This window comes from Nycticebus coucang, chromosome 1 (genome assembly GCF_027406575.1).
Source record: "Nycticebus coucang isolate mNycCou1 chromosome 1, mNycCou1.pri, whole genome shotgun sequence".
NCBI classification, from domain to species: domain Eukaryota; kingdom Metazoa; phylum Chordata; class Mammalia; order Primates; family Lorisidae; genus Nycticebus; species Nycticebus coucang.
In genome coordinates, this window is record NC_069780.1 from 168,144,577 (window position 1) to 168,172,200 (window position 27,624).

The window sequence follows — 27,624 nt, forward strand, 5'->3', positions numbered from 1 at the left end:
CATTATCTGTCTCCACAAAACTTTACTTTTCGGTTTTTCCATTGATAATTTCAATCTTATAAGACATTGATGTTTAGAGGATCCCCTAATAAAATCTGAATATCTTTGAGGGAAAGGAGTTTTCATCACACACCTGAAGTCTTTGTATGTTCACGCTTAAATTCTCATTTTCACCTTCGAGATGCCCAAGGATTGGATTGTAGGCAAGGGGAAGCAGCTTGGGCTTGCAAATAAGTTCCAGATGTGAGAAAAAGGGATTCATAGGGAGATGAGAGAGGGACAAGATGATTTTCAATGCTTTCACAATTTTATCAGAATTATACCTGGAAGGCTGGCTGATTTCACAATTGTCCCTAAAAGTGAGGTGCTAAAAAGAAGACAAGTAGGTGTGAGTGTCATAGGAAATTTAATCAATGAAAGAACTTTTAGATTCAGGAGTCCTCAAACTTTTTAAACAGGGGGCCAATTCACTGTCCCTCAGACTGTTGGAGGGCCGGACTATAGTTTAAAAAAAACCACAACTATGAACAAATCCCTATGCACACTGCACATATCTTATTTTGATGTAAAAAAACAAAACGGGAACAAATACAATCACACCGCCTCATATGGCCCACGGGACGCAGTTTGAGGACCCCTGAAAGCAACCTGCAAATGAAGCATGTGGGTTTCTGATTGCTGTCAAATGCAAAAAATATGTAGAAGTATTTCATGTCATGATCAGCATGGGTGAATTTTTCCAGGTAAAGAAGTAGATATTTCTAGTCAAATATCTATACTTGAGCTTTGACAATGAATAAATTATATAGAAGGAATTTTATTGAGCATATCATGAATAAAAGCTGAAGCAAAAAATAACAATTCAAAGGATGGAATATACAAATAAAAACTCCAAAGGATGTGGCTGGAATCGATAAACATCTACTTTAATGTAAGATACTATGCTATTTCAAGTGCTACTATGGCATTTAAAGTACAGTTCTTACTTTCCCTGAGATTTCAACCTAACGGGGACAATAGATAAAAGGGACGTGGACATAGACTAGGTATGTGGATGATATAATGTAAAGATGATTGTTTTAACAGCCATAGAAGGGATTCATAGGGGGAGAGATAACATCCAGTTGAGAGCATTAAAAAAAGCTTGTGAATGGGCAGCGCCTATGGCTCAAAGGGGTAGGGTGCCGGCCCCATATGCTGGAGGTGGTGGGTTCAAACCCATCCCTGGCTAAAAACTGGAAAAAAAAAAAAAAAAAAGAAAGAAAAAAAGCTTGTGGAAAAGGGGTCTTTGATGGCCAGAGGCAATTTCTTGTTATGCTATGTTTAGAGTATTATATTTTTTAAAAATTTTGTTCTTTTCTGATTATATAAAAATAGTCACTATGGAAAACTTAGAATACATTAAAGTATTTAGCATAGAAATTATGCTAAATTAATCATCCCATCAAATGTTAAATAATATTAGCGTTTTGAAGTGTTTATTTCAGTCTTTCTCCTCATATATTTATGACTTTTAGTCTTAAGCATAGCAATAAAACAAACCATTTAACATTAGTCAATTAAACCAAAGTTAGTTTGACATTAACTTTTTATATATTTTTGTATCTCGCGCTCTGGTTGGCCTGACATATTAAGAGGACACTCAAATGCTATTAAGGGCTATTTGTAAACATAATTTTAATGGCTGCATAGTTTATTTAACTTTTTTGTTTTAGAAAGCATTTTTGCTGTTTCAAGTTTTTTTTTCCCTATTACAAATAATGTGTCATGACCATTCTTTTCAAAAGAAAATAACAACTGTGTGCATATAATTATTTTCCTTAATTAAATTTCTAGAAGTGGAATTATTAGGTCAAAAAGTATAGACATTTTAAAAGCTTTTAATAATGTCAAATAAAAAAACAACTGGGACTTGGGTAAGGAGAGATTTGTTTCAGAAGGAGTATTCTGATTGGGGAAGGAGACTATTGGAAGAGGCAGAAGGCTATGAAATCTGAGTTTTATGAGACCACGACTTCCGCAGCTCAGAGGTCAGGCAGCTCAGAAATGGGCTTTTTAAAAATAGGGTGACATAAACGAGGCTAGAAAGAACCAAGGGTTCTTTGATAAAGTTTATAACCAGACATTCTTTTGGGCCACGTGATTCAGTATTTTTCTCTGACGAATACTTCCCCTGTAACAGAATATCTATCAATGAACTGGCAGCTACTCTGGGTTTGAACCTCTGGAACCAATGACCTCTGTTTCTAAGCTAACATATTAAGAGGACTCTCTCTCTCTCTTTTTTTTTTTTAACTTTTTTGTTTTAGAAAGCACTTTTGCTGTTTGACATTAACTTTTTATATATTTTTGTATCTCGCGCTCTGGTTGGCCTGACATATTAAGAGGACACTCAAATGAATGTAGAACTCTACAATACCTATATATTATCTCCCCGTTTTATAGGTCAGAAGTCCAGGCATCTGAGCTGGTTTCTCTTCTCAGGCCTCACAAGACTGAAATCATGGCTGCTTTCTTCCCGGCAGATTATGTGCTCCCTTGTAGGATCATTCAGGTTGTTGACAGAGTTCAGTTCCTTGTGGCTGTAGAACCGAGGGTCCTGTTTTTTTGCGGGCCAACAGCCAGGGACTGCTTTTGGCTCCTGGAGACCACTGTCTGATCCCTGCCACACGGCCTTCTCTGTAGGCCCTCGTACTCTCATGCTTTAAATAATATCTCTGATAGGGAAGGGCCCTGTCCTTTCCAGGGCTCACTTGACTAGGTCAGGCTTACCCAGGACAATTTCCCTTTAGACTAACTCAAAGACAACTGATTAGGGACCTTCATTATATCTGCAGAATCCCTTCTGCCACATAACAATGACAGGAGTGCCGTCCATCATGTCCACAAGTCATGTTCACATTCAAAGAAAGGTGTGTAGACCTAGGGCCAGAAAGAAGTCTTTGTCATTGGGCAATGCAGCTTTGGTCACTGTGAGTTGGGCTGCTCTGAATAGTCATATGTGTCTCCTGGCACAACGGGTCAAGAGTTTCTCTAGGTTATTTACCTAAGAGTCAGACTGCTAGTCAGTCAGTCATGACATCTTCCACCTTATCCAACAACGTCACATTGTTTTCTAGGGAGATTGTGTCAATTTTCACACATCAGCAGTGCATAAAAGTGCCTTTTTCCCACATCTTCATGAAGTAGTATCTGCCTTTGTAATTTTAGCCATTTTTGGTAATCTTTTTAATTACCAATGAGATGGAATTTCTCTGCAGAAATTTGGCCATTTTTGTTTTCTCTTCTGTGAGAGGACTATCCACATTTTCCTACTGGGCCATTTGACTTTTTCTTATAAATTTGAAAGTCTACTATATTTTTGTTTTTATCAAGATAAAATCAGGTTAAATTGGCCTTCAGAATCAAGTTGCTGGGATAAAAATCCAAAGGGCTACATTTATCTAAGGGATGGACACATCAAAAGACAGGTGCTTTGTTTTCTTTTTGCCATAAAGGGTTACCTGAGGCTGGGTAATTTATAAATAACAGAAGTTTACTTAGCTCACAGTTCTACAGGCTACATAAGGAGCATAGCCCCAGCATCTGCTTCTGGTGAGTGCCCCGGGCTGCTTCCAGCTATGGTGGAAGGTAAAGGGGGACTGGCAAGTGCAGAGATCACATGGAGAGAATGAAGTGAGAAAAATGGAGGCCAGATGCCAAGCTGTTTCTAACAACCAGCTCTTGAGAGATCTAATAGTGAACTCACTCATTACTGCAAGGATGGAACCAAGCCATTCATGAGGGATCTGCCCCATGACCCAAACGCCTCCCATTTGCCCCTCCTCCAAGATTGGGGATCAAATTTTAACATGAGGTTAGGGGGACAAACATCCAAACTATAGTCAAAAGGAATGAAGTGTCTTGCCACAAAGCCCCTTTAGGCTTGTTTATCTGCAAATGGCCAATATTTCATGCTTTAAAAAATGAAACGAGCTAGCACTGTCTTCTCCTCCAGTGGTTCCCAAAGCATGGTTCCTGGACCAGTAGCATAAACATTATCTATAAGCTCATTAAAGTACAAATTATTGATCCCCACCAATTGTCTATTGAATAGAGAACTCTGGAAACAAGACCCCGCAATTTGGGCTTAAACAAGCCTGTAGGTGGTTCTTATCTATGTTAAGAGTGGGAGCCAGTGTTCTACTATTCCTAGTTGTCTGATTGAGATGGAGGGAGAACTGACTACAACTTACCATTCTACAGGTAATCATCACCCTTTCTCCTACAAATATATAGCAGCAATTGTTTTCTAAGAAAAGGACCATTAGGAATGGGCTTTTTGTGAACCCAGCTCAGATTGATTGATGGGCACTTCAGCTTAAGGAGCATCTTTAAGTAGGAAGAGTTTGGGATGATCCAGGAATTCTTGCATCCTAACATCAAAACTTGGACCCATCCAGAACATTTCTGCCTGAGAGAGGCATTAAAAAAAAAAAAAAAAACACGAAAACTGGCTGGGGGGATGTTTTCAGGGATGGTGTCCATGTTGTTTCCTTGAGGTCTGTGGGTTGAGGTACCTTGGTAGCTTTTCGGCTGTTGGCCCAAGAGAGCGTTCCTTGTCATCTCTAACTCTGACAGGGCTAGAGAAAGTGTCCTCCTTCATTTGTCCCAATCAGGCACCACTAAGCCAGCACTAGTAATGAACGATGGCCAGAATTCTGTCATCCACTCCAGGTCCTGCTTTGTCAACACTTAGGTCACAATCGCTGAACTTAACCATGGAAGTGGCATCCCATCACTCTGTGGTATTTTATTGGTTAGAAGCAACTTACCAGCCCACACTCAAGTTTCACAATGGCATGAATTCTAGGATGAGGGGGTTGTTTGGGGCTAGGATGAGAGGGTCATTTCGGGCTGGCTTAGGGTCAGCCTGACATAGAATATAATGAGAAGCAAGAAAGAATACCCTCGTCAACAACAAGATCTGCCAGCACCTCAGTTTTGGATTTTCCAGCCTTTAGAACTGTGAGAAATAAATGTCTGCTGAAGCCTGTGGTGATTTGTTATAGCAGCCAATGGACTGAGACACTCCCCTGTTGGCTTTTTGCCTAATGTTTCTAGCAGCCATTTGTGATTATAGCTTAAATCTATTTCACTGGGAGTTGCAAAATCTTGAACACTTTAGAGAAAGATATTCTTTCACTAGTGGTTTGGTTATCGTGAAATACCATGCATGGAAAAGCAAGATAAATGTTTGATTTTTAGAAGAACAAGTTGATCTGATTGATCTAAGATAAAGTAGTAGAAATGGGGAAAAAGTTAAAATAAGATGGAGTGAAAAATGTAGTTCAGAAAAATAAGTGCAATATAACAACATTATGTAAATTAAAAACATAAAATAATACTATATTTTGACAAGGCAAAACATAGCAACCTCTAACAGGGATTAATGAAGGCTTTAAAGAGTATTATTAAGTCTTGATGTTCATGTAATTAATGTGTTTTAATCCAGCACAGTTATTATTCTAATCCAAAGGTCACATCTGAATTGTCAGTGGCAGGTCCTTCAAGTTAGTCCCTTGGCCCTCTGAGTCAGATTTTGGTGGGTGCTGATCCTTCACAGCAGGCAGGGGTCCAGCAGGGCAGAGGTTAAGTGGAAACTCAGTGCAGACTCTATCCTAATCAAACGTTCTTGCTATGAACTTGAACATGACTTCAGCAGCCCAGAGTATTCTGTGTCCTGCCAATAGCCCAAATTCCGGCTTTCTCAGTAATTATGTGAGCTTCCTAGTATTCTTCTGGTGAGTTTTTTTTTGTATTTATACTAAGAATCCTCATGGATCTAAGAAAAAGTGGTAGAAATGGGGAAATAAGTTAAAATAAGGTCGAGTGAAAAATAAGTGCTATATAACAACATTCATGTAAATTAAAAATACAAAATAATACTATATTTTGACAAAACAAACATAGTACATAAATAGTATAGCTGTGGCTGTAGATAAATATAATGAACTATAGGACACACATCAAAATCATGGGAGTGCCATGTTGGAGTAAGGGTGAACAAGAAATCTAACTGCAGTTAAAAGTTAAAAAGCCTTCAGCCATGAAACGAGTTAAAAGGGTGGCTCCTGTGGCTCAGTGAGTAGGGCGCCGGCCCCATATACTGAGGGTGGCGGGTTCAAACCCAGCCCCGGCTGAACTGCAACAAAAAAATAGCCGGGCGTTGTGGCGGGCACCTGTAGTCCCAGCTGCTCGGGAGGTTGAGGCAGGAGAATTGCGGAAGCCCAAGAGCTGGAGGTTGCTGTGAGTCCTGTGACATCACGGCACTCTACGGAAGGCGGTAAAGTGAGACTCTGTCTTTACAAAAAAAAAAAAAAAAAGAAACGAGTTAAAAGAATCTGACATATGATGTATTCACGTTTTTTTAGTACAGGAATGCCCTAGATGGGTGAATTTCCTTATCAATTGTACCCTGTGTAAACAGATGAATGATATTTTCTAGGAGGAAAAGAATTTAACTGTTGTTTCTAGAAAAGCAGGAAGCTGTGGGAGAAAAAAGAATAATGAAAAAAAGTTACTATCAAATGTGTGTAACAGAATATGCCTGGCCAGAACATTACTTATAACAAATAAATTTGCAATCTAGGAAGTACGGTTCCATAGCTAAGCAACTCTCTGGAATATAAAATGAAGACTATTAGGTGACCAGAGACCCTCATTAGAGACTTTATCTATAATTGTGGGTCAAAGGGTGCATTAGTTTGTAAGGCTGCCGTAATGAAATACCACAACTGGGTGGCTTACGCAATAGAAATGCACTTTCTCAAAATGCTGGAGGCTACACATGTAAGATAAAGGTACTGGCGGGTCTGGTTTCTCAAGCCTCTTTCTTTGGCTTGTATGGACAACTGTCGTCATTTGGTGTTGCTGTGTCTTCATATGTTCACCATATGTTTCCTTTGTTTTAATTTCTTCCTCTAATAAAGATACTAATCAGTGGATTAAAGTCCACCTGTCTGACTTCATTGTCCCTGAATTATTTCTTTAACGGCCTTATCTCCAAAACAGTCACATTCTAAGTCCTAATTGAGGGTTAGGACGTATGATATTTTGATCTATCACTTTAAACATTTATCATTTCTTTGCATTGGGAACATTTACAGTCTCCTGTAGCTATTTTGAAATACACCAGTATATTCCCTCTACCATCCTGTGGAACACTAGAACTTATGCCTTCTATTTAACTGTGCGCTTATCCACATTAACTAGACTCTCTTCATTACACCCCCTCCACAACCTCCTCTGGTAACTATCATACTACTCTTTACCTCCCTGGGCTTTCACTTACCCAGGCTTCTCTTTGTTGGGATATCTCTTGTTACTGATTTAATCTTATCACTTGTTACTGGTCTGTTTTAAGTTTCCTATTTCTTCCTGGTACAATCTGGGAAGACATATACAAGCTACCTATCTATCTGGGAATTGGGAATTTATCGTTCCCCCTAGGTTTTCCAGTTTGTTAGCATATAGTAGTTCTTCTTTATATTTTTTATGGTATCAGTTGTAATAGCTCATTTTTTGTTTTTGATTTTATTTGAATCTTTTTTTTTTTCTTGGTTAGTCTAGCTAGTGGCTTATCAATTTTATCTTTTAAAAAACGAACTCTTCATTTTGTTGATATTTTCTTTCTTTCTTTTTTTGTTTTTGAGACAAGAGTCTCACTTTGTAGCCCTCTGTAGAGTGCAATGGCATTTTAGCTCACAGCAACCTCAAACTCCTAGGCTTAAGTGATTGTCTTACCTTAGCCTCCCAAGTAGCTGGGACTACAGGCCCCTGCCTTTTGTATTTTTTTTATTGTCTCTATTTTATTTAGTTCTGCTCTGACCTTTATTATTTTTCTCCTTCTACTAACATTGGGTTTGGTTTGTTCTTGCCTTTTTAGGCCCTTGAGGTACTTTTTTAGGCTATTTGAAGTCTTCATACTATTTTGATGTAAGTGTTTCTTGCTATAAACTTCCCTCCTAGTAATACTGGCATAAAGGTTCATGCTGACAGTGTAGAAGATTTTCAGGATGCACGTACAACTGAGCCATAACGGCAGACTGATAGAGTGTTAAGTGGACAGGCTTAGGAAAGACTTGTGCAAAAGTAAAAGTACACTCTCAAGGAAGGGAGCAGGCAGCCTCAACAGGAGCAACTGCCCTGATCCCTGAACAGTTGCGGTTTTTATTTGTAGTCAAAGAAGGCTGGGTGGTCAGTGCTTACTTTGTCTAACCTCAGTTCTTACTCATAGTTCCTTTGTTTGTCGCACAAAGAGGAGGGGATTAAAACCATAATATTAATTTAATATAATTATGATATAAGGAGAAAAACCCTCCCCTTCCCTTCCCTTTTTATTTTTGCAGTTTTTTGGCCGGGGCTGGGTTTGAACCCACCATCTCTGGCATATGGGGCTGGCGACTTACTCCTTTCAGCCACAGGCGCCACCCTTTCTTTCTTTCATTTTTGAGACAGTGTCTCACTTTGTCACTCTGGGTAGAGTGCGGTGGTGTCATAGCTCACAGCAACCTCAAACTCTAAGCCCCAAGCAATCCTCTTGCCTCAACCTCCCAAGTTCTGGGACTAAAGGTGCTCCACAATGCTAGTTTTTCTATTTGTAGTAGAGATGGGATCTTGCTCTTGCTCAGGCTGGTCTCAAACTCATGAGCTCAAACAATCCACTCACCTCAGCCTCTTGGTATACTAGGATTACAGGCTTAAGCCACCATACCCGGCTCCATTTTCATTTCAATACTGGATTTTGAAGAGACAAAATTCAGTCTGCAAGAAAGAGTATATGTCCCATGCAAGAACAATCTGAAGAGTCATGTGAGATTTCCCAGATCTCTGTCTGTCTTGTCTCAACCTTTTCATGACCCTTATCTTTGAGAATATTAGTAAAGATTGATGCTAGGTAAGATCTCTGATTCATGTGAATCTGATCTTGGGTGTTAGCTCAAGCTATGTCTGTACTATCTAGATGAAATATTAATGTGTCAATCTGGATATCTGCATTCTCATTCTTTATAATTTTCTGTTTTTAAGTTTCTCAAAATAAAAACGAAAGAGGTGGGAGTAAGAAACCTTATGCTTGAACAAAGGTAGGAACATGAGATAGAGAGCAAGAAGGACAGCAGAGATGGAGGATAAGAAAAAGTACCTGCCTCTACTGGAAGGTAATTCCTCGTAGGGAAAGCCACAGAGATGTGAAATAACTCTAGTTCATCACGTCTTGCCTGAAAAATCTTGATTACAATTGTGCCAAGTTCTGCTTTGTTCATCTGCCTCAAAATACATAAACTAATACTAAGGATTAGTGCAGAGATTTCCCTGGCACCTACTTCTGCCTCCATTCAAATTCTTAGAGATTCCAGAAGTTATGCTAGGCCACCTACACATACATTATACAAAGAAAAGAGAAAGTGACTTATAAAAGTATTCTGACTGTGATTTTTTTTTGTACTTTTAAAAAAGATTGTGCACTAAAGTTGAAAATTGGAAATTCATAGAGATGGTAAGTGACAAGTCAAAAGATTTCTAATGTTTTCTCCTTTTTTTGCTTTTATTAAGTCATATACACATAGATCATGAATACATTTATGCATTTGTGGGGTACAATGTATTGATTTTTTATAGAATTTTACATCAAACTACTCATCATAGCTTTCACCTCATTTACTTAATTATCGTGTTAAGGCATTTATATTCTATTCTTGATAGATTTGACTTGTCCCCTTGCAATATGCTCTATAGGTGTGGTCCCACCATTTTTTTTTACCCTCTATCAAACCTCCCTCCTCCCCTCTAATGCTTTCTCAATTTGCTCTGATGAGCATTAACCACAATCTCCAACGATCTTCTGACACTGTTTCCCTAGTGACAGATCAAACCCCACCCAGATAGGGTGGACTCGCCTAAAAGAATCAAGCCCCTACCCTACCCCCACCGGATGTCCCACCCGGGAAAGGCAAATGGGCCAACACCTATCCTTCCAACATTTGTCCAACCCAGGAAAGGGAATGTCCCGACCCCCACCTTCCTAACCTTTAAAATTCCCCTCCATGTTGACCCGAGTGCTGACTTCTTTCTCGAACTCAGATCATCCTCACCAGGCGGAATAAAGGCCGTGGTCGCCCATAAAGAGCCTGGATCCTGTTTTCCTTTCTTCCCCCGTTTCGAAATAATCTTTAATTTTTGGTCTTTGACGTCTCACTTAGCATAGCTAGAACTTTTTTTTTTTTTTTTAAAGACGTGTAACCCACAAAGTCTAACTCAATAGAAAGATACGCAGGAGGGATGGAGTAGCTAGCTAAAAACTAGGGGCAGGGAAAGAGACCGCGCCACAGGGAAGGAAATCTCTTTGCAGTGTCCTTACGCATTTATGTACTTTCATTTCTCTAGGGTCGGACAGGGCTCAAAGGGCTCTAGGACTGGGGATTGCCTTGGTGAAAATCAAAGCGTTCTGAGGGGGCGGTAATAGGTCAAAGGTTCCAAGGTCAACCCCTGCAACCTGGGACTTGACGGTCAGAAGAAAGGTTGACTAAGCCTGGAGGACTCGCAGCGGGCGACCTGTCCCGGCTGCGCAGCGAAGCGCACCAGTGCGCAGACTCCGCGGGCACGCGCAGGCGCGCGAGGAAGGCGTGCTATTGGGCGCGGGGCGCCCCCGGGAGTAGGTGGGGGGCCGGGTCAGGATAGGGCTCCGGCAGGTGGTGTGGGGGACGAGAGACCGCTAGGTCTTGTCGTGCAGGTGCAGCTGGAAGTCACTATGGCGTTGAGGGGCATCCGGGTCGTGGAGCTGGCGGGCCTGGCCCCGGGTCCGTTCTGCGGTATGGTCCTGGCTGACTTCGGGGCGCAGGTGGTGCGTGTGGACCGGCCCGGCGGGAGCGGCGACGTGAGCCACTTGTCCCGGGGCAAGCGCTCGCTGGTGCTGGACCTGAAGCAGCCGCGGGGAGCGGCCGTACTGCGGCGCCTGTGTGCCCGGGCGGACGTGGTGCTGGAGCCCTTCCGCCGCGGTGAGCACCGGCCCGCGGGGCTCTATTTGCGTGGGGTTGGATCTATCACTAGGGAAACAGTATCGGAAGGGAAGGTCCTGGCCGTTTGATGGAGGCTGCGCCCGCCACACTTTTGCCCTGTTGCCACACGAACTGTTGTCCGCCCTACCGTTTCTGAAACCTCCTCATTTGATATTGTTGGTGTTCATTCGTGCCTTGAGATAATGGGTTTTGAGAAACAGATACTGCTCTTTTGCCACTCTGACTCCTTCTAAGTCCCTCTATTTTTCTGTTAAATGATAACCCTTCTATATTTGTCTTTCTTAATTATTTGAGGGTTTTGAGCCCTATGAGAATGTATTGAAAACCATAGATTGTCTCCTCGGAAGACTGTGTCTAGGTACATTGTCATTTAGCAATTGTTTTGGGGTTGTGTACCTTCTCAAACCATCTGTGGACCCGGGCTGACACTGCCTGCCTTAAATGCTGATGTTCCCAAGTTTCAGCATCAGCTCACTGTACTCTGCTCTCTGGAGCCACTTTATCCATTTCCATTGTTTTCACCTTTTATAGGTAGCTATTTGGGTGCCCAAATCCGCCCACTCTTTAATAGCTGCAGACTGCTGGCATGCACAGGTCCTGCATATTGTCACCTGGCCTCCCTCTAGGCGACTTCAGAAATCCTAAACTGACCTTTTCCTCATCCCTCCTACAATGGCATCTCCTTTGTATAATTTATCTCAGTGAACTCAGTCAGTATGCACCTAGTTGCTTGAAGCTGCAACCTGTACTTCATCCTGGACTCTAATCTTCCTTTCACCCTACCTGATTTTAGTGATCATGCATCCAGTCATTCTTCCTTCTTACCAGACTTGGGGTTCTTTCTTTCCATACTGCTGCATCTGCGTTGGCAGTGGTAGTTGGGATGATTGCTCTATAGTTAGAAAACCTCAATATACTGTATGTGAAAGTTTTAAAAAACTGGTGTTTTGGTCTAACATCACTCCAGTCATGTCTCAGACAGTTGCCAGAGTAATTTTGTACAAGTCTTGGTGTATAGCAGGAAGCCAGTAAATGGTGAATGAATTGAATATCCACTATGGGACACCTGGCTTATTGAACTGTGTAACTCATCTAACCTCCACAGCTGTATTTGAAAACTGTAACAATTATAATTTAATAATCAGGATCATGTCATGATTTCGTAGTTTCCCTATTTGAAGAAGAGGGAGGCTCAACATTGTTAAACAATTTGTCCAAGTAAGGTAAAGCTGTGAGTATAGACATAGCCTCCAGGTGAGGGGTTTTACCTGGTGTTAATGTAGGTAGAGTTCTTATTATTTATTATAACCCTAACAAGATAAAGACAGTTTATTATGTAATCTTGATTACTTTTAATGGCAGGAGACTTTAGGTTTAGGTTTGTAATACCTGTGTGTTTTGTAATAAATGTTTTAATAGCTTAAACACTCTCAGGTGCTACTGTAGCTAACTTTTCTATGGGTATATACTGAGCCTTTTTGGTAGGGTACTGATACTAGGTACATTAGGGGCCTGGATACTAGATATTAGGGTACGGATACTAGATACATTAGGGGCCTGGAAGAGCCCCTGAGCTGATAGGAAGATGCATATAGGCATATATTAGCACAGGGCAAGGTGGGAGATGGTAGGCATTGATGCAGATATAGGGGAAAAAGCAGCTGACTAGAGGGATGTTATGGGGATATGGGGATCTAGTGGGCTTGGTATACCTAGTGCCAGAAGAAATAATTGGGCACAGAAGCTCCACATTTCAGAAATGGTGATTTTTCCCTTTTGGTCCTTAGCTGCTAGAGGCATGCTATCAGCCATAACCAATGTTGCTATTAGTATTATTTGCAAGAGTGCATTTTATGTTCTCCTCAGAGAAGAGATTATTCCATCCTCAATTCATCTCTTAAAATTGTTACTTTTCTCTTAAGGTGTCATGGAGAAACTCCAGCTTGGCCCAGAGATTCTGCAGCGGGAGAATCCAAAGCTTATATATGCCAGGCTGAGTGGATTTGGCCAGTCAGGAAGATACTCCAGGTTAGCTGGTCATGATATCAACTATTTGGCTTTGTCAGGTACGTTGAAAGAAAAAATAATATTTCTTTTTTCTTTTTGCAGTTTTGGCCAGGCCTGAGTTTGAACCCACCACCTCCTGTTATATGGGGCTGGCACCCTATCCCTTTGAGCCACCCAGAAAAAATAATATTTCTACCCTTTTTGTTTCTAGTAAGGATCAATGATTAACAAGAATTTTTAACGGTAAAGAGTTATATACAGTAGAATTTCCATTTTTGACCGCCTCCCTACATTGACCACCTCATTAAGTTGGCCTAATTTTTGTAGACCAAACATGCACCACAGAAATCAGTACAATAGGCCTAGTTCCTTATGTTGACAACCTCCATATGTTGACCAATTTGTTCCATCCCTTGGGTGGGTCAACATACAGAGGGTTTACTGTATTTATCAGCATCAGTAAAAAGACCTGGTTGTTTAAAATGGGTTGGTGTGGGTCTTGGAATAATTATTCTCAACCTCCCACCTCCCCCATCTTAACATGTTTGGGGGATAATAAATTCCCAAAAGTAACATTTATTTGCTACATTTATGGAGTTATTAGATAAGCCCCTGGGGGAATGAAGAAATGTAGTAGTAGGAGGGATGATTATGCTATGGTTTGAAAACATTAATATACTATAGTTTCATCCTGACAGATCCCCCAACTCACTCAAGAATTGTCTGAGTCATCATTTCAGACTTCTGTGAACATTAGAAAAAGCCCTTGGTTCATGGTTTTGAGATCCTAATATCACTTTGTTAGAATTTTTGCCTGTGAGAACATGTTTTAGAATGACCTGATTCTAGAATTCTAAGAACTATATATTGTTGACCAAAGGAGGTCAAATATATTCTGACTGCACATTTAAAGGTTGAGGAAAGCCGTGGGTCTAGAATTGGCTTTTCACATCTGTTTTCAAATTTAATCACTTCTTTTTCTTGTTTTTGGTTATTTTCTTGCATCTCTTTCTGATAAGAATGAAAGTGCATTATACTGTTTTAAAGCCACCGAATAAAGTGTTAATAAGATTTTTGCCAATACCTGGAGAGTAAAAACTTAGCAATAAGATTTTGAGAATGCCAGTCAAAATAAAGTTTTAGAGAGGAAAAATCATACAAAATAAAGAGCCTGTCTTGAGGGAAGGCTTATTTGTGTTCGCTAAATTGATTCAGATTTGGAAAAGTGTCAGCGTACTAGTTTTCATTTATGTCATTGACTAGAGAGATTGATTATTTAGTGTATTTACTTAAAAGAAATATTAAATTTGAAAAATACATTAAATTTATTTTTAATATTATAGGTGTTCTGTCGAAAATTGGTAACACTGAGAATCTGTATGTCCTGCCAAATCTCCTTGCTGACTTTGGTGGCGGAGGCCTCATGTGTGCGTTGGGCATTATGATGGCTCTTTTCGAACGCACCCGCTCTGGCAAAGGTCAGGTCATTGATGCAAATATGGTAAGTATTAATTGAGGGAAATGATAAGCCTGCTACTTATTCCTAAGTACAATGTATCATTGCCTCAAACTTCTTTTTTGAACAAGAGATAAATGAATTTAAAGTTTGACTCCAAATTAGCAATGATAGCCTTTTCTGTAAGACAGCCTCATCTCCTTTATATATGTCAGAATGTCATATTTTGATTATCTGTTTATGGAGTCATTTCTTACAGCATTTTGTGACATACCTGATTCCTGTGTTGTATTTCAGTAATTTTCCTAAAATTATTTCTTTGCTTGGAACGTAGTTTTCAAACAATCCTCATTTAAAACTGAGTTCAAGAAGTCTTTCTTAGTAGAGAGACAACATTGTTAAGGATGCCGAGGTAACACTGACCTTCCTGTCTAGCCCTTCCTGCTGCATTTTGTAGGGGATGGTCTGATGATATAATGCTTCTTTTTGTTCACTGTCATACATTGGGAGCTGACCTCATGCTCTGCTGAGTGCTTTCCCTGTGTGATTTCTTCTAATCCTCAAAATATCAACTTCATTTGGAATACATTATTATTTTAAAGAGGAGGAAACAAACACAGTCATTTGCCCAAGTTCTCAAAGCTTGTGGGTAAGAGAGTCCAATCAGTACCACTACATGTTTGCATTTTCTCAGGCATTTGGAGGTGGGCTAGAGAATGGATTCGAGGGAGACAAGGTTGGAGTCAGAAAACCCAGTTACTGGATTATTGCTGAAGAGATCAGAGCAATTACTAAATTATTTAAGGGTAAGATTGGCTTGGATTTAAGGGATATTTGAACTGTAAAATTGCTGGGAAATGATCATGGAATGGCAGGGAGGGAAGTGGGAGGAGTCAGGGCTGGCTCTCATATTTCTGATGACCTCATGGTGGGTGTTGGAAGGAAGGAAGATTGTCAGGAAGACTGTTGCAGAACAAGGCAGAGTGGAGCAGTGGTCACAGGCATAGACTCTGGTGGCCAGCTGCCTCTGTCCCAGCTCTGCCAGTTATCAGCCCTTGGATAAAGTACTAAACTTATCTCTCAGTTTCTATTGTAAAATGGAGATAATGCCATCTACTCCATAGCCTTGTTAGAGAATAGGGTGAGTTCTTCTGTTGTCCAGTGTGCAAACAGTGCTTGGCACAGGGCATGCACTCTGTATGAGTTGTCATTGTGATTATTTTCACAAGAAGAAAAGGAATTCACTTTTGCTTACTTCTGGTTGGAAGTGCATTTCAGATATCTGGGTGAAATCCTTGAGGTTAGGGACTGGAAAGAGTTTGTGGAATCATTAGGGAGTAATGGGGGAGCCACGTGAGACTGTGTGGTTCACTAGGAAAGGGGATAGAAACACTTGTGTTTAAGGCACCCTGGGCAGAGAGGCAAAGGCTAAGGAGAGCAAAGTAGAGAACCAGAAGGGAGTGTTGTCCTGGAAACCAAGGAAATGGAATGGTTAGAGGGTCAATGTTGGGGGATACCTTAAGAGTTTAAAGCCGAGGTGTCAGTTGGGTTGCATCCATTGGTAACCTTGGTAGAGTCCACTTACCAGTCCCATCTCTGAAACCTTGACTCTCTGCTACCTTCTCCTTGTGGGTGAATCACATCCAGCCCTGTACTGAGTCTGTGCTTATGATACTATTGTCAGGGCGCATCTCACATTGCCCTTTTGCCCCCTCCCCCCAAGTGTATTTAAGTAGCCGTCGAGTGTGGTTTTTCCCATGTGTCCAGCTCCTACATGATCCTGGTGCAGTTTCAGTCTGACAGAGCAGCAGATCACGGCCAGCATTAAGCTGCTCCCCACCAGGCATCCCTCCTCTGATGAACAGACCTGCCCAAAGGAGATACACTCACTGTTTTATGGCACTGAAGACTTCAAAGTTCAGAAACGTCAACTGCCTTCTAAAGCAGGTGGAGGGCTGGGCTCAGTGGTTTATGCCTTTAATCCCAACACTTTGGGGAGGTAGAGATAAACCTTAGGGCAACAGAAAGTTTGAGGGCAACAGAAAAAAAACCTTAGGTTGTTATAAGGTGGTAGACATAGTTTCAACAGAGAATTCCGAATACTGCTTATTGCACTTTCCTGTTCAGGCTAAAGAATGTGAGTAGTTTTTAGATACCATAGTAAGTAAACCTTGAAACAAAACTTTTTTCTGCTTCATCGTAAATGAAATATAATCTCAAATTTGAAGCAAACTACTTAAACACTGTAGACATTTCTAACTAATCTCCATGACTCAGAATTTTCCTAACATTGAGTCCAAAACAAAATGTAGTAATAAACTGAGTACTTGATGTGGTGAGAGCATCACCCATAATCCCTGACTTCAAGTGTTTATGTTAATCAAAACAGCTTCATTGGTCTGGTAGCATAATATATAAATATTCAATATGTAAACATAACATAAAATAAATTTATGCTAATAAAATATGCCTTCAATCTCTTTTACATGGTGGATATCCTGGTGAGATGGTTGAAATACAGGTGCACTAACAGAGTTATAGGTCTGGTTTGGCCCAGTCAGGACAGAACCAGATTCTTTTCTAGTCTTATGTTTACTTAGTGTCATAGGAAGGTGCAGGACAAAAGACAGCAGGAATAATTCCCATTTCATCATGAGGCTAGGCAGTAGCTACCCAGCCACATGGTTTCTTTTGCCCCCTCAACTGCAGGTGAGAGTTCCTTGACACAGAGAAACTGCAGCCTCAATTGTCTACCAGCATTTGAAACCTCTTCATCACGTAGGGAAACATCCCACAGGCCAGACTTCAGCACTCTGAGGCCAGATGTGCCCCCCAGATCAGGGATAAATACAGCAAGGTGGGCCACCCATTGCACAGTTGCCTTGGCTGCAGTTTCCAAGGAAATAGCACTATGAAAAGACAGATTCCAGCTCTTCACACACAGGCCAGGGTCAAGGATTCTGCTGCTGCCAAGGAATTGTGAAAACTGCTGTTCTAAAGAAGAAAGCATCTGCTTCTCCCCGTTCAGCTTCCACAAGTGTACATAAGGGTTTCTAGCAATAAAGAAGTAATTAATACAATTTCTGATCCCATTTGGCCTTGAGCTATTAGCCAAGATGAACCTGAAGAAGGTTTACATTTTTATATATACCAATATCTTACTATCTCCTAATCATTAATGTAATTCTGATTAGATATGTTCTGAGGAAAGCAGCAATCACCTTTTATTTATATTGACTATAAATAATCAATTGCATGTGTTTAATAAATTACTCACATTATTACTAAAGAAATGTTTAGCCTTAAATTCTCCTCAACACTCCTAAGACCCCATGTTTACTCTCAGTTCATTCCTTCTGGACTCCCGGGACAGTGCCCACAGGCAGGAGTAGAGGGAAGTGATTGGAAGCTGAGCTTTAGGGTCAGATGTGTGTGGGGGACAGTGCTTCTGACCCTTTCCACCACCTACTTTTTTTTCAGAGATAGGGTCTTTCTCTGTCTTCGAGGCTGGAGTACAGTGGCATGATCATAGCTTACTGCAACCTCAAATGGCTGGCTATAAGTGATCCTCCTGCTTCAGCCTTCCAAATAACTGGGACTACAGGCTCACACCACCAAGCCCAGTTAATTTATTATTTTTTTATTTCAAATTAATATGAGGGTACAAATTTTTATGTTACATTGTTTTCAATTATAAGGTTCAGGTTATAACCCTTCACCCAGGGGGCATGCTGAACGCCCTCACGTTGTGCACATTAGGTGAGATCCCACCAAAGTGCCTTGCCTCCTGAAATACAGATGATTGTATTTCATCATTCATGTGGGCATGTAATTGTTTATACATTGGTTTCATATTAATATTTAGTACATCAGATATTTTTTTTTACCATTCTTGAGATACTTTACTAAGAAAAATGTGTTTTAACTCCATCCAGGCAGATATCAAAGAAGTTGTATAATTAGATATACTCTCCATATTTTACAAGACAAGTATTTTTACACAACTTTTTAAAAGTCCCAAATAGGAATTAATCATGCTTTTACACTTGAGTTATGTTGATTCGTATTGTATTTTGCTTTTTCAAAGGTGGAAGGAGTAGCATATCTAAGTTCTTTTCTGTGGAAAAGTCAAAACTTGTGGTCAGAACCTCGAGGACAAAACCTGTTGGATGGGGGAGCACCTTTCTATGCAGCTTACAAGACTGCAGATGGGGAGTTTATGGCTGTTGGAGCACTTGAGCCCCAGTTCTATAAGCTGCTGCTCAAAGGTAAGTAACGTTGCTGTGGATGTTCATTAGCCTCTGTCTTTTTTAGATAGTCTCACTTTGTCATCCCAGTAGAGTGCTGTGGTATCATAGCTCACAGCAACCTCTAACTTTTGGGCTCAAGCGATTCTCTTGCCTCAGCCTCCTGAGTAACTGGGACTCCAGGCGTCTGCCACAGCACCGGCTATTTTTAGAGATGGGGGTCTTGCTCTAGCTCAGGCTGGTCTTGAACTTCTGAGCTTAGGCTATTAACCCACCTTGTCCAAAGTGCTGGGATTACAGGCATGAGCCAATGTGCCCGGCCTAAACCCATGATACCTTTTATTACATATCCAGTTTCTAATTAGCCTGATTTTAGCCATCAGTGTATTATAGGGCATTTTGCCCATCTTTGAAATTGACAGGAAGTTTTACTAATCTATACAACAGCTGAAGGTTTTGAAAAATAATAATCCTTTTTGGGTGAGAGTCAGTCATTTTATTACTTTTCAAACCTTGTAGTGTTGGATACTTTTTTTTTTGCAGTTTTTTGGCTGGGGCTGGGTTTGAACCCGCTACCTCAGGCATATGGGGCCCGGCGCCCTACTCCTGTGAGCCACAGGCACTGCCCCCAGATACTTTGTTCTTTTTAAAGATGATTTTGGTTCTTCAGGATCCCTTCCATCCATATAAATTTTAGGATCAACTTTCCAGCTTTGAAAGAAAAGGCTGCTGGCATTTTGATAGGAGCTATGTTAAATCTGTACAACAATCTGGGGAAAGTAACTTTAAGAAAAGTAAACCTTCCCAGGAGGATTGTTTGAGCTCGGAAGTTAGAGACTAGCCTGGGCAACATAGTAAGACTCCTCTGTAAAATACATAAACAAACAAACAAATATATAAAACCTCTAGTCTAGTGGTTCTTAACCTTCCTAATTCTGTGGCCCTTTAATACAGTTCCTGTGGGTCGTGACCCACAGGTTGAGAATCGCTGCTCTAGTCCATGATCATGGGTTACTGTCCATTAATTAATTTTTACAGACAAGGCTTTGCTCTGTATCCCAGGCTTCAATCTCCAACTCTTGGGCTCAAGTGATCTTCCCACCTCAGTTTCCTGAATAGCTGGGTCTATGGGCATGTGTGTAGTGATGAGGTCTCACTGTTTTTCTCAGACTAGTCTCAAACTCTCGGCCTTTAGTGGTCCTCCTACCTTGGCCTCCCAAAGTGCTGTGATTACGGCTGTGAGCCACCATGCCTGGTCAAATTTTTTTCATTGATACCTTGTAGTTTGCAGTGCATAACACTTTTTTGGCTGAATTAATTTTGAAGAATAGTATCCTTTTTGGTGTTGTTGTCAATGGAAACATTTTAAGATTGTTCATTGCTAATGTATAGAAATGGATTGGTTTTTCTATACTAATCTTGTGTCCTGCAATCTTACTGAGCTTGTTTATTAATTTTAGGCGTGGATCTTTGAGTTTATATTACTTGAGTTCCTTGAGCTTTTTGAATATGTACATTAATGTTTTTCACTAAATTTGGGAATTGTCAGGCGTTATTTCTTCAAGAGTTCTTTCTGTCTTCTCTGTCTTTTTGAGACTTCCTTAATACATATTTTGATGGTGTCTCACAAATCTCTGAGACTGTGTTCATTTTTCTTTATTCTTTTTTATTTTACTTCCTCAGACTTGATAATCTCAGTTGAGCTCTGTGATTCTTTTCCTGCTGTTGAGATATTCCCTTTAGTGAATTTTTTATTTGTTACTGTTTTTTCAGTTTGAACATTTATGCATAAGGAAAAGGTCCTTTCATTATCATTTGACACTTAACTACCTGCATTTAAAAACCATCTTATATGAGGGAAGAAAAGTGACATTTACACTAAATGCTTGTACAATGGCCCTTTGGGCATAATTTAATGAGCAGTGGTATCCGGTGTCTCTGCTGGGGTGGGCTCACATGGTCAGTAAAGGAAGCACAGATGGAACCTTGAACTAGAAATGCCATCCTTCCTGGTAAATCCCCAGATGGCTGCTTCTGTTTCTTCTGCACTGTGATGTTGATGGGCCCTAGTGCCTGAAAGGAAAGTCTGCATGCCCCACAGTTCAGTGGCTGCTGACAGCTTCCTGTCATATCTGCTACTGGAACAGTTTGTGTGAATCTTTGGCTACAAGTCCTTTGTTCCTAATATAGAGCCTCTTTCAAGTTCTTTTATTTATTTATTTATCCTTTAAATTTCCATTTATTATTAATTTACTTTTTTTTTAATTGTTTTAGAGTTGGGGTCCTGCTATATTGCTATATTGTTTGAGGCTGACCTCAAACTCCTGGGCTTAAGCCATCCTCCCAAGTAACTAGGACTTAATGACAGAGGCCACGGCATCCAATCGTTCTAGCTCTTCTACCAAAATAAAAAGAAACGAATATTACATATAAAATTGCAGCCCTGAATTTAATCACCTGTCTTTAGGCTTTTTTCTTGAAAACAGTCAAGTTTAACATTATTTGAATTTTCTTTTTTGTAAGTTTTGGGTGTATGGTATAAAATACGAGATTAATTCAGTAGGACAGGTAATATCCTGAGGCAATTCCTTTTTGGAAACCTACTCAGAGGGAAGAATCAATTTCTGTCAGCTAGACCATTAAAAATAGACTGCTTTTGATGAGATGCAAGTTTGCTTTGGCAAGTTTGCTTTGGCAAGTTTCCCCTGATGAAATGCAAGTTTGCAGTGGCAAGTTTGCTCTGAGTCCTGCTGCACCTACTTCTTCTGGCCTCTCCAGGCTTGGATCCAACTTCAAACTGACTTGGAGTGGCTTTTCTTTTCTTTTCTTTTTTTTTTTTTTTTTTTGTGGTTTTTGGCCAGGGCTGGGTTTGAACCCGCCACCTCCGGCATATGGGACCGGTGCCCTACTCCTTGAGCCACAGGCGCTGCCGGAGTGGCTTTTCTTAACTCACTTGAGAAACCCTTATTGGATTCCTTATTCAGGACAGTATGGTGGCTCAACATTCATTTTTATTGATTATAATCATTCTACTGAAAGCATAGTAATTTAAGAGATTGTATTTTTCCCTCAGGACTTGGACTCAAGTCAGATGAACTTCCCCATCAGATGAGCACAACTCATTGGCCAGAAATGAAGAAGTTGTTTGCAGATGTATTTGCAAAGAAGACAAAAGCAGAGTGGTGTCAAATCTTTGATGGCACAGATGCGTGTGTGACTCCGGTTCTGACTTTTGAAGAGGCTGCCCATCATGATCATAACAAGGAACAGGGCTCATTTATCACTGATGAGGAGCAGGGTGTGAGTCCCCGCCCTGCACCTCTGCTGTCCAACACTCCTGCCATCCCTTCTTTGAAAAGGGATCCTTTAATAGGAGAACACAGTGAGGAGATACTTAAAGAATCTGGATTCAGCCAGGAAGAGATTGATCAGCTTAAGTCAGATAAAATCATTGAAAGTAATAAACTAAAAGCTAATCTCTGACTTCGAGGCCCACAGCTCAAGTGAATCGGAATGCTGCATTGACAATAAAGAACAGCAGGTGAAATGGGTACAGGGGAGCATGGAAGAGCAGAATCACTGTGGTCTGAGCATCCTAATCAAGACGCAGCAAGACATTGACTACTCAGTAATGACTGAATGTTGAAAATGCTTAGCATCATTTTGATTTTGGAGTGCTTTATATACTTCTACTAAATTGTGACAGTTTCTCTGCCTTCCAATTATTTGGTAGAATATATTTGTTGATATTATGATACTTATATACTTATTTTTCAGCAAATTAATATATGTTTTTATTAAATAAAACTCTTTTCCCCTAAAGTATACTTGTGCTTTTAAGTTTGTGTAAAGCTTTCAAGAAAGCCCTTTAAATACCATTTAAATATCACTTTGTCAGTCATTGAAATATTTGGGGCTCTACTATTTACCAAAATGAATGTCCTTAGAGAAGTCTGACCATTTTAATTTTACCAGGAGGTCATTCAGTTTGTGTCTTTGAACTGGAATATTTGCAGATGTTCTCGGGGTTTCCTTCAGATAACGCCCACCCCTCCACCTGCCTGGCCCCACTGGGTGCCTGACTGGTCTGTGGAGCTGTCTGTCAGCACCACCCACTCAGCGCCATGCCCCGTGCCTCTATCCTGGCAGATCTGTTTCCATTTGAAGGTCCTGGCAGGCTCTTCCTCCTCTCACAAGTCTCCTGCTCCCATTCCCCTTGAGTCTCGCTCCCATGTGGGCCCTCAGCTCACCCTCACTCCCTTTAGGCTGCTGCCCAAATTGGTCTCCCTGTGGGAAGTCCTTTCCTGACCCCATCTAAATAGCAGCTCCCTTGGTACTCAGCATACCCTCACCCTGTCTTATTTTTCTTCATGCCACATATTACTCTTGACATTATGTTTTATTAGCCCCAGCCCTTTACTCCCAGCCCACCACCACACACTTAGAGAGGAAGCTTTTTGGTAAGGATTTGAAGCATTTTTTTTATTGTTAAATCCCCAGTTCCTAGACTAGTGCCAGGGTCTGTAGTGAAAACTTAGTCCTTAATTATTAAACAAGTAGATCTCAATAGTGAGATCCACCTTAGCAACTCTCAGCGCCATTCCTCTGCCCCATTGCTGGTTCTACTCGGGCCTCTCTTGCCTCTCCCCTGGGCTTCTGCTCCGTTGGCCTACCTGTACTTACCTCTAGTATCACTGCCTTGCCTTTTTCCACACCATGTTACTCTGCTGGTAATCTTTGTGACACCATACTGTTCTGCCTGCAAAATTCTTCAGTGGTGGTCTTTTCCCCTACAGAGTAAGACATAAGCTCATTGACATAGCATGCCAACCCTTTATTATAGTAAGAATTCCCCCTAGCAGCCTAGTCCCATCCCTACCCCCTGTTCCACAACAGGTAATACTGGCCTACCTGAATTTTCAAAATATGATGGGGTCTCTTGTTTCCAGACACTGCATCATTTTCCAGGACTAACAATATCCCTTTTGCTCCAGCTTGTTGATCTAGGAAACTCAGACTTGGCTTCAACACAGCCTTCTCTGCGAAATTTCCTTTGCTCCTCAGCTCAAGGGTGGTTTTATGTAAGTGATCATGAATGGTGAGTCACAAGGGCCCCGGGTTCAAATATCACTCTGATCATTGAGATGCCTGAACATCTGGGTGTTCAGTAATTGTTAGCTTCTTCCCATTGTGCTTTATTCATATCTCCAAGGGTAGTAATTGATTTTACTGTAGTATATAAAACTCTTCACTGGGCCAGTTCCTCGAGTAGTGACACACAAAAGAATCATCTCGAGATACTGCTAAAACAGATTCTTAGGCCCCATCCCCAGAGATTCTAATGCAGTTATGTCTGGGGCAGGAGCTGTTAATTTGCATTTCTGTCAAACTTCCAAATGATTATAATGCTTCCAGTTCAGTGCCTGCACTCTGAGCACTGTCCTAATGGATACGAACCAAGTCTTTTATAATAAGTTCTCAGATATCTGTTGAATGGATTGAGGAGGGAAAGGATAAAAGCAAGTTGGCAAAAATCTATGAATAAACAGATGCGTTAGCTTAGAACATTGATTTCTGTAATTGACTTTACACAAAATGTTTAAATGAAACTTTTTTCTTTTTGTAGGTTATGAACTTCTAAAAGACCAAACATATATGAGCAAGGTTAGTAGCTTTTGTTAGTAACCCATACTTAACCTTCTGAAGATTCTCTTTTTATTTTTTGTTGAGGCAGAGCCTCAAGCTGTTGCCCTGGGTAGAGTGCCGTGGTGTCACAGGAACCTCCAACTTCTGGACTTAAGTGATTCTTTTGCCTCAGCCTCCCAAGTAGCTGGGAATACAGGCGCTTGCCACAATGCCCAGCTGTTTTTTGGTTGTAGTTGTCATTGTTTGGCAGGCCCAGGCTGGATTTGAACCAGCCAGCTCTGGTGTATGTGGCTGGCACCTTAACTGCTTAAACTACAGGTGCTGAGCTCCTTCTGAAGATTCTAAAACAGCCTGTGTAGAAAAGACTATGCCTTCCTTTTTTTCCACTTGTCTTTTAACAAACTGTAGATTTAGACACAGGAAAGGGAGCAGGTAAGGAGAAAATAGGAAGCTTTCAGGAGGGTTGATAAGAAGTGGGCAATTGAAGATGGCAAATTCTAGTGGAAGAGGAATTACATTCTTGAAGATGTATTCTGATCAACATTTATTTACACACTTGATACTGTGATGTAGGAAGTGATGAGATGCCACAAACTGGTGATAAAACAAGGGACACAGAACAGGGCAATTGGTTACATCTGGGCCTCTTGTCTTCATGTCCACATTTTCCCTCTGAGCACATTTCAGGCTTCAGCAACAATTACATTGCACTTCATAATTTGTAAAATCCTTTCTGCTACATCAAATTGGGATGGCTTCAACTGCAAGTAGCAATGTCCAAAACAAGAAGGACACACTTTGACTGTCAACCTGAAGTCCAGGGAGATGGTGAATTTTAAAAGAGTGGCCCAGTTTTCCTGCAATTCTCCCGGCTGGCAACTTCCTGTTCTCCTTGTGTTTGCTTTAGCCTCAGGCTGATAGCAAGTTTGGTATCTTATACCCAAACACAGCAGCATTCAGAAAAAGAGATCTCAGGAGCCCTCAGCAAACCTTGTCTCATGTCTCTTTGGACTAAGTTACAAGTCATTGTATACCAATCTTGGGTAGAGATCTTCCTTAGGTAGTGACAGCCTGCTCCTGGGGCTGCCCTGGGCTCAGCTTCCCAAAGCCCACATTCCCATGGGCATGTGAAGGAGGGGGTGGATTCCTGAATCTAATCAAGGTTCCATCAAGATGGAGGGAGTGGAGAATGGATGTTGGGTAGGCAGCCAGTAAGGTTCATGACATACAGCATCTCAATTGTTCTTCAATCACAAGGGTATTTTTACATATCTAAATATCCCGAGAGACACCTGTGAGTTCACTGCAATGTCTGGGGTGCCTTGGCACATGGTTTGAGAAACACCAGTTGAAGAGATTTGCCCAGGGATATACACCTTGAAAGAGGAAGAACTAGAACGTAAACTTTAAAATTCTGACCCCAGGTCTTGTTCTTATACCATTTTTAGGGCCCTTACTATAAGATCATGTTTCCTCTACAACTCAGACTTTTCATTTGAAATCAGGGTCCAGAGAGAAATGTATGACCCACTGAAGGTCTTTAAAACAGAGGAAATTTTATATAGAGAATTACATTAGTGGTGAAAGAGCAGAAAACCCTGGGGATAAGGAGTCATGTGAGCAAAAACAGGAAGCCAGAGTCGTCGCTCCTAGGACTGCAGGGATGATGGGAAAGTTGGTATTACCTGGACCCAGAAGCCAGGTCACCAGGGGGAAGCTGGACACACCTTGGAGATGTAGCCAGTGCCGGAGACCTCAGGAAGGTGGAAGAGAGCCAGGGAACACCCTGGCTTCTTTCCTTCTGCCACCTCCCCCATCTTCCTACCAATGCCTTCCATTAAAATCTACTGAGAAGCCAGAAGAACCTGGGAAATGTAGTCTCCTAAGATAAAGTGCTTGAGAGGAAATAGAGCAAACAAGCAGCTGAGTGGCACCACAAATCGTCACATGTATTTTACTCATTCAATAATCCTGTTAGCAAATATTTATTGAAAACTTACTAGGTGTCAGGTGTCATTCTTACCCTACTGGGTGCTGGGGATACCAAATGAGCAAAACCAACCTGATCTCTTAAGGAGATCACAGACTGACGTAGGCTATGGAATAAACGCAGAACTATTTAATTATAAAACTTATTATAAACAATGAGGGAAACATCAGGGTACTGTGAGACAGCTAGTGATTTTAGGACTCCTGAGCTGTGTGTGTAGAAAACTCTGGAGTTAAGAAAAGATAGAATATCTGTGTCTATGAAGAGTTTAGAAAACAATATCAATTCATTAATATTTTGACTTAATCCCCGTATAATAAAGCTTTATTATCTCCAAGCCATGTGCGAGATCATGTGTAATTTGTATGTGTGTGAGAGAGAGAGAGTGAGAAAGAATGGTGCAAAGGAAGGTCCCTTTGAAAAATCATTTAAACTCTCGAAGGAGCCCGAGGGCTCACACCAGCTAATCTCTGTCATGCTTTCCAGCACCCCCTCTCCTCTCATCATAACTTGTGATCTTAGAGGCATGAAAGAATTTGAGCCCCTCCTCCAGCCTGACCATCTCTGCTGGCTGCTCAGCCAGGCTTCATGTCCAATCCAGTTTGAAGCACAAAGCCGAGAACACGCAGGAGGCTGTGGGCCTGAAGGAAGGAAGGTTCCTCACCCGGTGGCCATGGGTGGTGACAGCGGGCAGGCTGGCTTCCACACCTATAAATCTTTAGCTGAGGTTGGCCCCTGTGGCTCCATGCAGCCGCCTGAGATGCCCCGGGGCAGACTGATCATGCACAGCATGGCCATGTTCGGCCGGGAGTTCTGCTATGCGGTGGAGGCTGCTTACGTGACCCCAGTCCTGCTCAGTGTGGGTCTGCCCAAGAGTCTGTACAGCATGGTGTGGCTCCTCAGCCCCATCCTGGGGTTCCTGCTGCAGCCCGTGGTTGGATCAGCCAGCGACCACTGCCGGTCCAGGTGGGGCCGCCGGAGACCCTACATCCTCACTCTGGGCATCATAATGCTTTTGGGTTTGGCTCTGTACCTCAACGGGGACACTGTTACATCAGGTAAGTGGACCTCACAAGATGAGCAGGCAGGGATTCTACGTGTCCTACTGTACAAGAAGCGAATTTCTTTGACACTTAGTGGAAATTGGTAAGAATTGATGATCTTACTCAGTTACAGAGAACTTCCTCCTTTAAATGACCCATATTCTGTGGTTAGGGAGCC

The 27,624-nt window shown here is 41.3% G+C and overlaps 2 protein-coding genes across 2 annotated transcripts in view; both read left to right on the plus strand.

The window, feature by feature from the left end:
* Positions 1 to 10,556: 10,556 nt before the first annotated feature.
* On the plus strand, positions 10,557 to 22,589 carry AMACR (alpha-methylacyl-CoA racemase). The gene is made up of 5 exons (XM_053592474.1): positions 10,557 to 11,036; positions 12,980 to 13,123; positions 14,408 to 14,565; positions 18,608 to 18,788; positions 21,841 to 22,589. Exons 1-5 carry the CDS (start codon positions 10,790 to 10,792, stop codon positions 22,248 to 22,250), a joined length of 1,140 nt encoding a protein of 379 aa, XP_053448449.1. The 5' UTR covers positions 10,557 to 10,789; the 3' UTR covers positions 22,251 to 22,589.
* Positions 22,590 to 26,324: 3,735 nt separating this feature from the next.
* Positions 26,325 to 27,624, plus strand: part of SLC45A2 (solute carrier family 45 member 2) — a 36,040-nt gene continuing 34,740 nt past the window's right edge. Inside the window, exon 1 of the mRNA XM_053592489.1 lies at positions 26,325 to 27,461. Coding sequence (XP_053448464.1) covers positions 26,744 to 27,461 — 718 coding nt within the window. The 5' untranslated portion in view covers positions 26,325 to 26,743. The remainder of the gene's footprint in view (positions 27,462 to 27,624) is intronic.

Bases quoted from the DNA above. Each gene is read 5' to 3' on its own strand.
- AMACR (XM_053592474.1), top strand. From the start codon at position 10,790: ATGGCGTTGAGGGGCATCCGGGTCGTGGAGCTGGCGGGCCTGGCCCCG. The intron at 14,566-18,607 runs GTAAGTATTAAT...GCTTTTTCAAAG, and splicing joins AGGTCATTGATGCAAATATG to GTGGAAGGAGTAGCATATCT. The intron at 18,789-21,840 runs GTAAGTAACGTT...TTTTTCCCTCAG, and splicing joins CTATAAGCTGCTGCTCAAAG to GACTTGGACTCAAGTCAGAT.